Raw genomic sequence first — 12,544 nt, forward strand, 5'->3', positions numbered from 1 at the left:
ATCTTGCTCATATCTTGCCACTAGAAATCTTTAGATAAAAGTCCTACACATACACATGAAAGAAATTGAATAATTACAGTAGATGTCATTACAAATAAAGCACAAAGTGGCAGATATACATATATTGTGAATTAAAGTCTTCTATGATGCAAGGCCAGTGATCCAAACATGTAGATATGCCTCAAAAAAAGAGAACAAAAAAGGGGGGAGTCAACGAAATTTGCGCAGGGAATTACAGCAGAAAAGGAGCAAGCACTGCAAGTAATATGGAATGTGGCTGCACATAGTAGAATTGATTCTCCCTCGCTCTCTTGAAGTGACTTAAGAATAGGAGTAGATGCCCTTGAAGGAATGCTGAACATTCTCTATGCCGTTTGAAATAATCTGGATACTACATGTTCACTATGACATTGATTTTCCACAGGCTGGCTTTCCTGGTTAAAGCACTGTCATATCCATACTTTGTCACAAAAAAAAAAAAAAATCATGGATGAATACAATAATTTCAACTGGACTCTGCCCAACAGTATCCATATTTATTTTGTACTCCCCATCTAAATCTAATCAATAAGGGTGACTGAAAGTGGAGAAATGAGCTGAAAATCAGTGACTCCACTTTCTTCTGGTCAATAATCCACATTTCAGGATGTCGTACTCTAAGCTAAAAATGTCAAGAGATTCCCAGCCGTGGGAGCCGACACAATGTGCTCAGTATATTTTTTTAGCTCTCTCTGAATTCTTTTCAAGCGATCCTTTCTCCCTCCACAGACTTCTCCTTTCTATTTGAATCTTCTCATCACCAAGATAAATTCCCTTCATCTAACCATTTCTTTTCCCTCCTTTCCAATTTCTACCCCACTTCATTATTTTTCGAATAGCTAAAAGCAAACAAAATCTATTAAGACACTAACCAAATAAAAATATATACTTGAAATTACTTTACAAAAGAGTGGTTTTCTTCCTTTAATGCAAGTATTCACAGAAGAGTAACTGTTGTAAAAACAGGAGAAATATCCTGAGCCATAGGTATCAGTTTCCTGCTATCATTCAAATATTCCTTTATAGAACACTGATCAAAATTTCACAGAAACATGTGCTTTCTCATGGCTAAGAGACAAGTATGTGAGCTTACCATGATAGCCTATGAGTACAGGTAGCTAGTAATGTCTATCATCAATCACGCATTGATCAGGTTCTGTAATCACAATACAGTGCTCACCTAATAATTGGGAACCACTTTAGCGGAAACGCCGCTGAAGTGCAACAAAATTTATTGCAGCAAACATTTTGATAAGTTATTATAACCACTTAAACGGAACCACAAACCGCTTTACAAAGTTGTGCTGTCTCTGAACCACTTCCATCCTTCCTCAATAATGCCTAAAAAGAAATGACTAAATCCTTAGAAATAATCATGGGTAGAGATTTCATTTCCTTGAATACCAGAAGGGTACACATTTTCTGAGCAATCCAAGATATATTCTGCCTATTACATGGTCTAAACATTTATCGTTGGTCAGTAGGGCCCTGTGCTGGTGGTAACACACTTATCTTCTACTCATATGCAATTCAATGTAAATATGGAGTCACCTTCCTCACGTGCGGTTCATACTATGATTCTGTGTACAACATCTGAGTACAAGTAGCGTGTGTGTGTGTGTGTGTGTCATTTTCAGAGAAAGAAAGAGGGATGATTGGAAAAAGATTGCGAACAAAACATGTTAGTTGGTAAGTTTCATCAATACTGCACATGTTAACAAAAACAAGATCAAATTCAACAGCACTGCTGCCTATATCTTGGCACTAGCAGTGTCCTAGATATAATTTGAGAGATGTATAATTTGATGTGTAACATGACCTCTGATGAGGTTTGTTTTGTGAGGGAAAAAAAAATCAGTGAAGGTTTGCTATAGCAAAGACATTTGTCCACACCATAGTATGAGACTGTTGTGTGATTTCTTATCATTGTTTCATTTCTAGGCATTTTAATCAGGCATGTGTACTTGTTGTCATGGATACCAATGGGATAGATATCTGTGCATGGTTTAGTGTAAATGCCAAGATAAGCGTGTTTTGTAGGATAATATGCCCCGGTCAATACCAGTCACTGTTAGAACGGGAGAAAAGTTTGTCTACAGATCCCTCCCAATTGAAATAAGCAGGTGGTTGTATTGTACTGTATGATTATATGTCTGTGTGTATTATATGGGCATATTGATGTGTGTCTGTGTGTATGTTGATGGTGTGTCTGTGAACACACTTTTCATTTATTCATTCATTCGTTCGTTCGTTCGTTCGTTCGTTCGTTCGTTCGTTCGTTCGTCCGTCCGTCCGTCCATCCATCCATCCATCCATCCATCCATCCATCCATCCATTCATTCATTCATTCATTCATTCATTCATTCATTCAGTTTTCCATGTACCTATGAGAAAGAAGCAGTGTAAGCATGAGTCATCTGTATATTGCCTAATCACTCCATGAAACTAGTACAATTCTATTACTCTATTCATTCTTAGTCAACTGAAACATGGGTTGATCATTCATTTCTATTGATCTACAATGTATGTCTCTGCTCTTGCCTAGACATTTGTGGAAATCCAGCACATGTACAAATTTGGCATACAATGTATATTCATCCAGTTCATATGTGAATGCACTGTGTGATATTATGCTTGATTCTACAATTCACTCATACTCAATATGCATAGAATACAAATAGACTGTAGACAGATAGCACTAGCCGGTGAACCACATAGGATTGGGGACTGAATAGATTTAGAGGGATCGTATAGTTTTGCTTTGTCATCTGGCTTCAGGTTTCTAACTTTTTGGATGAGATAATGAGATCTCTCCCATGAAATATCAAAGAGCATGTAATTCCAAGAGAAATTCAATGTTTACTTAATAAAAATTGGTTCTGAAATGGATGAGATTATACATCCAAAACAAAGTGTCCTAATAAAAGGTGGGACAATCCTTTCATTAGGATCACTTTGTTTTACTTTGTTTTTAGATATTTCAGCCATTCAAAAACTGATTTTCATCAAATAAACTTTGAATTCCTTGTTGAATTGTATGCTCTTTAATCAACCAATTGAGGACGAGTCCCGAGGTGTCTATGGGAAATGCATGCTGGAGCAAAATCAACCCATCCTCAACGAGTTAACATTTCATAGAGAGATTTCTAAATATCTCACAAAACGTTAAAAGCTGAATCCTCACCTCAACCAATACTATAACATCCCTTTAACTCCTGTCCTGCTGTGACCATTTCCTCCCACCCCACCCCCACACAGGAAAGAAAAACATGAGAAAACAAACAACCAATTAAGACCTCATTGTCCCACACTACAGCTGGACTGTTGTATAGTTACCTCCAATGAGGAAATGTAACATTGCTTGAAATCAGGAACTCCGAAAATCACACAGAGTTTACCACACAAGGATGATATATCTGGCAGGAGGTCAGTAGGTCAACAGGTATATACTGTATTTGACCAGATACACAATTCAAAGATGGAAACAGATGGGCAGATAAACAAATAGCTGAATACAATAAGGATGTTGTTATACTGTATACGCCACATATTTACCAAGTCTAAATTTTTGGGACTTCCCGACGATTTCGCGAGTGTTTAATTCGCGATCGTGGCGTACTGTACTGAACAGAGAAATGTAAACCTGTGTGTCACATTCATATTGGGATCAGAGTCATTATTTTCGCGTGTCTTTAATTTCGCAAATAGCACCTGACTCATGAAATCCGAGAAAATAAAGACCTCAAGAAATATTCGCCATACAGTATTTCATCACACAGAGAATTTAATGATACTCGTCAAGAGTGATATGTAATCAAAAAATGGATGTTTCGAGAGTAATTGAACGCGAGATAGTCTGGCTAGTCAAGTAGAGTGATGGAATTTAAGAAAGATGAATTGGCAAAGACTATGTAATTGTAAAGGAGAATTTAAGATCCTGGATTGGACACAGAATGTTTGGACTTTCATGTAAATGCCCAACTTCAAAGGAAACCAAAACTCAAAGAGCAATGTGGATTGAGTGAAAGTAGCAACATTAGTAGAACACATCAGTGAAAGTTTCAGGAAAATCAGACCATCACTGCAAAAGTTATGAATCTTTAAAGTTTTGGTGTTGTAATGACTGTATAAGGAGACTACTAGAGTTCATGATGTCATCTATGTGGACAACAACATAAAGAGAATATAAAGAGAATTCAACAAAAATTCATTTTTCATTAAAATTACACATTCCATCAACTTGATACTGAAATTTGTTAAGGGAAGTAATCATTCCCCCTGCTTTTTGAAAGCGGTTTGTCAAATGCTCTTTCATTACGCTAGAAAAGTGAAAGCATGTTGAATTTTCTTTATATTGTTGTCTACACATGATTTCATAAACTCACAAGTAGTCTCCTTATCCAGCGTTTCCAATACCAAAACTTTAAAAATTCATAACTTTTGCATCGATTGTCTGATTTTCCTCAAACTTTCACTGATGTGTTCTACTAATGTTGCTGCTTTCAGTCAATCCTCATTTCTCCTTGGGTTTTGGTTTCCTTTAGCAAAGCCTGGGGGAATCTTACTTGCGTCTTTGACGGTCTCCTTGACGTTCACGGCGACAAACGGGTCGAAGATGACTTCATTAGGGAGCTCAATGTCCTGCTTGTCCACCTGCAGGACTCTCACGCGAAGAAAGACCATGACAGACAACGGGATCCGTCACCCAGCACACCGATAATCGCTTGGCTTAGGTTCGCTCCTCCACGGTCTTCTGTTACGATTGAACACCAGGAAGAACACACAGTGTAAATTAGTGAATGCCATTCACAATAGTAGGCAGTCTGTTGTGTCAACATCAGGAAATGAACACACAGCTTTCAACGCAAACATGAAAGTGAGTAGAACACTACACCATTAATGCCAACCTTGCCAATGACTTTGTCTTATCTACAAACTAGTACATGTATGTAGTCTGTTTTGAGCAGACCCGCTGCAGTAACTGCATCTGACTAAGAAGAATGTTTCCATAATATGTTGATTAACAGCTTTCATATACAACGCTTACAGCTACTAAAGGATTCATACTACACCCAAAAAGCTTGCCAACATTACAAAACTGCTGAATGGATGCTGGTAGAGCGGGTTTTGTTTTTGTGTTGTTTTTCCCCCTGCGATGTTCATGTTCTATGAACAGCTAACAAACAATAGCCTCAACCATTCCTTTATACATGCTTTGGTTGTTTTGTTATTGTCATAGCTAAGGAATTCTTTTGTCCTAAAATAGATATTTGTGCTCTCAAAGTGATTCTTTTGATGTACTCTATTCCTGAAAAAACTCTGGGAGGGTCCACCAGGAAAATATGAAGAAATAATACTATTGACGACCAAAAGGTGTGAAATTCAATTCCTTTGTTCAATAGCGCCCAGGGCATTCTTAAAAAAAAAAAAAAAAAAAAAAAAAAAAAGGAGAGAGAAAAAAAAGCCAGTGGGGACCAGCTTTCAGAGCAGGAAATGACTTCGTAACATGGGCAGTCTATGGTATGGCATGGCAGTATTCCACTACCTTTACTGTTTGGGAGCCATTCTTCCTGATGGAAACGGGGCTTTTGCCTTGGCCAGTTTCCTACTGCCATTTTTATTAAACGCCATAAAACTTTGTTTGTGAGTTGTCTTTCTTAACCTCTCTCCCCCTCTATCCAGGAATTGCGAAGGATCTTCTCTCCCTGTATTTTGATGCAAGCAGGCAGAATATCTACTGATTTGAATACCCATTGTTCGTTCCCTCATGAATATTCAATGGTTACACTGGAGGCCACTGTTTAGAATAAAAAAATCAAAAATTCTCTCTACCTCATAGGGCAAGTCGTATTACCCATAAATCATACACTATGATAACTGCTCTTGAGGTGAAATAGGATTTTTAAGAAAGCAATATTTTACATGTTGTTGTCCCATTTATCTATCTGCAAAATGAGATGAAACAGATTCCATGCAGATAAACACATTACACACTGATACAATGTACGATACAAGGCTCATTTTGTGGGTTGGTGTGTGTGGGACCATTTTCATGGACAGATTTATTACTTATCTTATTTGTTCAAGGATGCATTTCTGACTTACACACTCATGATATCTTTCTTGGCACCCTACAATTTCACGTAATATTTCTGTTGTACACCAAAACATTTATTGGTACAATATGCACTGTCTCCTAGTATTTTTTCTCAACATACCTTATAAAAATAGAGTTAACTAGAAGTAGAATAAAATGTCAACATTTTTGCTTTCCAAAGTAGCAAAGGGTTTGTCTGAGTTGTGTTATGATTTACACATTAGATCTGGGCAATGTATACACATTCACAGCACATTCCCATCACTGTTTGTATAGTGAAGTCCATATCTAAGTCCATGGTGTCCGTTGAAGCAAATGTCAAAGTACTGTGCATTCATTTCTTCAGATTAGGCCAATAATCAACCTGTAGTCCGTGATCGAACATTGTGGTTATCCAAAGACACAGATTTTAATGCTGATGTTTTGATTAATCTGGCCCACATCTTACAAAATACAAGACATGCTCTACAGAAAGAGATCAAGGGGGAAAAACAAGTTGCAAGTAGAGTGTAATGAGACAAATACATTAGCTAATTAAACATGTGCCAGCTTCCTCATTGACAAGGGCTGGGGTCAGTTTACAGTGTTTCTTCGAAAAGGTCCCAGGTCTTATTTATTATCATATAAAGGATCTAGAACTCAAAAAACAAATTTCTTTGGTCTCACAGAGCATCTATTACAACAATCTATATCTCAATTTTTATTAGGTGATCCGAGTATCCTCTCGGATCACCTTCTGTATCTGTACGGATTCTTTGTTTTTCTTCTTCTTCTTTATTTCTCCTCAAAAGTTGTGCAGAGGTTAGCTCAGAAAGTGCATTGCCTCTCAATGTCAGACTTATACCATATATGTATCATGTCGCAAAGACGACAGCGCAAGTAAAATCATAGTGATCAGTCGACCGTGACGTCACTATGACGTCATTATATGAAAACACATTTTCATGCATATCTCATTAATGGAATGGAATGTTTCAATGAAATTTACGTCACATATATTTCAAGTCAAGCGCATTCTACTCATATTCTCAAAATTCATTTTTATCTCAAAACGCGCGCGTACGCGCGCGTTGAAATATTTGTATGCTCAAATCCAGCTCAAATATTTTTTTGCACACGTTTCAGACCATTTGGAGCATTTTTTGAAAAATTGAAAAAATTGGACGGACGCGTACGCGCGCGCACATATACGCACGCACAGCTAATATGAAATAGAAATTTTCAATTTTTTCACACGGATCGGATGTCCGAAATTTCAAGGAATATTTCTACCAAGTTTCAAGTCGATCCGACTCAATATGACGTCATACGGGCCCGTCAAATTCAAAATTCCGCGCGTGCGTCAATGGGGATACACAGTGCAACTATGCCAAAAAACCGCCAATTTTAAATCGGATTTTACTCGTCAGGATGGACGGTGACCCCCCATTTTCTTTACATATTCTGAAAGGTGATGAGTTGTACATGTCATTTCATGGGCTGGCTATGCTGATAAAATGATTAAAAGATATCAAATTTCTTAATAAAGTAAAAAAAGTAAATTTTCAAAATGACGTCATCAAATTTCAAGTTTACTCGAGCGTATCTCACTAATCCTTTGCCAATTTTCACCCAAATTTCAATATGTTGTAGCTTATGAAATGCTCTTTCATAAATGTGATTAAACAATTTTGATTTGATGACGACATCACCTCGAAAAAATGGATTGAAGGTAACCTTGTCAAATTTGACCAGTTTACGTGTAATCTCTATGGGAGTGCAATTTTTATGGAAATGAAAATTGACATGACTATCTTTATCAAGCACTAGCTCACTTATGCTTCGGTGAATTTCTCTAAGATTTTAATATGTTGTAGCTGAGATGTAGGGCTATCGTAAGTGTGCCCTTCGTTTTTTCATACGTTGTCGGGATCACGTGAAAAAACTTGGTTGAAATTAAAGTTTATCTTCGATGTATTGAAATATTTCTTTCTTTTTGCAACTTTCTTTGCAATAACTCAAGAAAAACAGCCCCTATCACCTTCATATTTTGCACATGTTTAGTTCATGTCACGAAAATTATTTCATAAAATTACAACTACTTGATCAGACGCCATCTTGGGTATGTAAATTAGGGTCAAAGGTCATAGATGTTTCATCCTGTATATTGGTGAATACATGTCCTATCTTTCCCATATTTTGCACACGTAAAGACCATGTTACAGGGATCATTTCATAAAATAACCACTTTTTGCTCAGATGCCATCTTGTCTGTGCAAAGTGGGGTCAAAGGTCATATGTACTTCTTTTTCTATCTTTGCTATGACATGTTATCTCTATGGGAGGGAATTTTTTAGATGTGAAAATTGACATGACTCTCTTTATCGAGCACTATCTTACTTATGCTTCGGTGAATTTCTCTCAGATTTTAATATGTTGTAGCTGAGACTTTGCAGTATCAGGACTCGAATCATTGATTAAAAAAAAGATCGGATCACCTTAATTTGTCAGTGATGACAAATTACAATCTCTAGTTATTTGTTGTTACTGTTTCATAAAGTAGAATAAGATTTCTCTTCTACTTGAACCCAATTTTGGTCATTATGCACATTGCAGCTGTTTATCATGGTTGCAGACCTATCAAAAACCTCTAAATCATTATATCCATACTTGTACCTCATCATTAAATTGGCAATATAGCACAAAAGAATAGAGGCAATCTGTCTGTCTCTGATTAGTAAATTGTTTACATTTATTTTTTTTTAGCACTCCTATAAAACAGGATACACAATAAAATCAACACTCATACAAACAGTGGTCAAACACGCCTAAAGAAGTAACAAAACAAAACAAAACAAAACAGGTCAGCAGAAATGCTGCCAAGGAAAATATGATTTGTAACTCTACCAATGGTAGGCATTGTGTTCATAAACTGCATGCAGAGTTACCAGAGATCGTCATATTCAGAAGCACTTACTGTACAAAACATATCTGAGAAGTGTGGGAGTAAAAATCCCTTGAAAACAAAATGAAACAAATTAAGACTACACATGCAGTGTGCTATTACAAAGTAACTATGTTGAGCCTCATGTAAAAGGAAGTGGGTGTTGTGATCAAAGAGATATGATATGATCAAAAAAAAAAAAACTACACAAAACCATCAATCGTACAACGGTGTATCTCTTATACTTTGTGTCTTTTCCTATTCAAGCTATGAGCATGTGCAATGCATGCTTACCGGAAATATCATGGCATTTCATGAATGACAGCAATACAAAGTCAGAGACTCCAACTCTCCCGTTTTCGACGGGAGATCTCCCGCCGAAAACCTATTTTTGCAAAATCTCCCGTTCTCCCGCTTGAGATTTAATTTCTCCCGCCCTGGCTCTGTGTCTCCCGTTGGAAAGGATTTCTTACTCATTGCTATTGTATGTTGAAAAAATAAGCCTCAGATAGCACCAGAGAGCATCTAGAACCCTAGGAACTTGGCGCTTCGCACACATCAAGTTGGAGTCTCCCGTTTGCTAGGGGTTTCAGGCGGGAGAATCTCCAGATCAGAAGGTGCTTTGGGTTGGAGTCTCTGCAAAGTAAATTACTGCTGTATCTATAATCAGAGCATGATTTCGTCAATGAGAACCATGCCAACAAATTACTGTGGTATTCAATACCATGGTAATTCTAACATGAAGGCACTTAATATGTTGCATAAACCAGGAAGTTTAATATGCATCACAATAGATGCACAACTGGCTCACTGTGTTGGCACCCAAGTGACTGAAGTCCCACAAACACCACATCAGTGTAATGTTATCATTGTATGTTCTGTTCCAATAGCAGCATCATGCGTATGGTGTGTTGCACCGTTTAATCCATGTGCACTGAGCCAATGTCCACTTCCCATACTGTACGCTGCAGAGAATCTACATTTCTACGGACGTCTCTGGTAATCTGTGGTCAGTACAGACGTACACAATTGTACAATGTATCATTAGCTGTTGAATATGTGCACTGATAGCGTACGCGTACAGGATTACAATACCCCAAACAAGTATTTGTGTGAATTCCCAGAATGCAGAAATAGGTCGTAGAACATGTCTGTGCAGTTTGAGGAAGATTGAATAATACAAGTACAATAAGAATTTAATGACTTTTTACAGTGTTTTGATTAAATCCATTCACCATCATCCCTAGATGACAAAGCTACAACAAAAGCTACAACAATGGTGTCAAGTAGTGCAACGAAATAAAGAAAATATCCCTTCCGCAAAACTGAATTTTATAAAACATTTACACACATTCCCATAACTTGTTACGATCATCTAACAAGAGCGGTTTTACTCCTACTGCCTTCTGATGGCAGTAAATGGAATTTCTCATTCACTATTCTAGAAATATGAAAATATGTGAAATTCTCTTAGTATTGTTTTTTATTTCACTACTGTGATATCATGAAGTGTTGTAGCCTTCTTATCAGACAATGACGGTAAATCGATGACACAAACACTTTACAAATTCATCACTTTTGAACAGATGGTCTAATTTTACTTAAACTTCACTAATGTTTTCTCGTGATATTTCTGCATTCTACTGAATTTACATATTTTGGATTAATTCCCCTCTTTAATAGTCTATCCAGAAGTTGAAACCTCCACAAATTTCAGATCCATTTTCTTTTTGCACTCCACCTCGAAACTAAACTGCCTTCTACCTTAAAATTATTCTGCTGCTGAGACCATTCTGAAATCACACCTGACATTCAGTGATTGGCCATCTATTTCTGTTGCTGCCAATGGCTGCAACATTACACCCTTAAAGAAATGAGGCAAGTGGCTTCTCTAGCCCAAACCAAGAACCAGCTAAAGAACAACAACAACAAACAAACAAACTAACAAAAAGTGCCAACTTTTACAGTCATAAAAATGAAAAGTGCAAATAAATGCTTGGGAATACTGTATCCGCCATATATTTAGCAAGTCTAAATTTTCGTGAATCAGGACTTCCTGACAATTTCACGAGTGGTTAAACTTGCGACCGTAGAATACAGTACTGAACGGTATGCGAGAACAAGAAATATATACAATACATGCATGTCTCACTCATATCGGGATCAGAGTCAATATTTTTGTGTGTCTTTAAAATTGTGAATAGCACCCGACTCGCGAAATTTGTGAAAATAAAAACCTCACAAAATATTTGCGTATACAGTAAATCAAATGACTGCACAGTTAATTTGACCCTTGGAGAGCTGGTGCTTTGAAACATTACTAATACACACTATAGGTACTTGCATTAGAATTGCTATGGCAAATATATGACAGAATTTCAGCACTACAAAGACATACAGAACATATTGCTGCATACTAAATTTGCTACTATAGATAAATTTAAAGCGTGTCACAAGCTTGTGAAAAATGCAGGCAGGGCAAGGTATCAATGATGCCAGAATTTCTGAACTTTGAATGTATAGCACAAAAAAATGTGCAGAATGCAAGAATAAAACACACACAAACACACAACGACTACAGACAAATGCATGCTTTTTGCATGTGTGTGTGTATATATATCTCAAATAATTTAACAGAAAGAACCTGAATATAGGTATCACAGAACCAGAAGTGAGGAACAAGGAATAACACAGACAAACACAATTAGTTCAGATAAGCCTTTTTTTTCTAGGTGAAAATATTGGCCATCTATACAGTGAACAACTCCAACCTGAGGAAAAATGCCAACTGGAAGCTTTGATTTTTTTCCTTTTTGCTATCAACGCCAGCCAAGAGAAACCAAAACCCGGCAATGCCTTGCTGAAGCCAAAGCATATTTCTGGAAAAGCCGCCCAAAATAGATATTGGAAAGATTCCCTTTTACGTCCCTGTGATCTTCTGCAGGATTTCATATGACAGCCGTGTGATGCTAAAGTGTTGACTGATGTGATAATGTAGTAGACATAGTCCACAGCTCTTGCTTACTATCAATTGATAGAACTACTCTCTTTATTAGCTTGAAGTACTGATCTGATTCACAATATTTTTTCCCCTACATTTTAAAATAGCATTATTTCTTTATCAGTACCCTCAGCAGCATTCATAGCTTCCCAATGAATTTAGGTGATCATTTTCTCTACCACTCAATATGGTCCAAATGCTCTCACACAAGCATGGGATTTTGTTCTAGCCATGTTGTATATAACCAGTCATCTTTAAATATGACTTTTGGACAATTCTTTGTGAAATTATCCCTTGCTAGAAATGGATTCAAAATCCCCAAACTAATGCTCATAAAAACTAATAATAATACCAAGTGAGTACTACAGGCAATGAGATTAGTTCAGAACACCGAATGTAACCTCACTCATCGGTGATGTGCATGTCATCCAAATGCAATCCATGTGGGAGCTCTTCATCCATGCACACTAATTATAGACAAACG

The 12,544-nt window shown here is 37.0% G+C and overlaps 1 protein-coding gene across 2 annotated transcripts in view; it reads right to left on the reverse strand.

Annotated features, from left to right (window-relative positions):
• Positions 1–12,544, reverse strand: part of LOC139719325 (protein kinase C delta type-like) — a 74,460-nt gene that overhangs the window by 25,077 nt on the left and 36,839 nt on the right. For both annotated transcript variants that reach the window (XM_071630740.1, XM_071630741.1), the window contains exon 2: positions 4,605–4,792. In XM_071630740.1, coding sequence (XP_071486841.1) covers positions 4,605–4,722 — 118 coding nt within the window. In that variant the 5' untranslated portion in view covers positions 4,723–4,792. The remainder of the gene's footprint in view (positions 1–4,604; positions 4,793–12,544) is intronic.

This window comes from Diadema antillarum, unplaced genomic scaffold, assembly GCF_040938485.1.
Source record: "Diadema antillarum isolate AM-2024a unplaced genomic scaffold, OU_Dant_1.0 scf00000109, whole genome shotgun sequence".
In the NCBI taxonomy this organism is placed as follows: Eukaryota; Metazoa; Echinodermata; class Echinoidea; order Diadematoida; family Diadematidae; genus Diadema; species Diadema antillarum.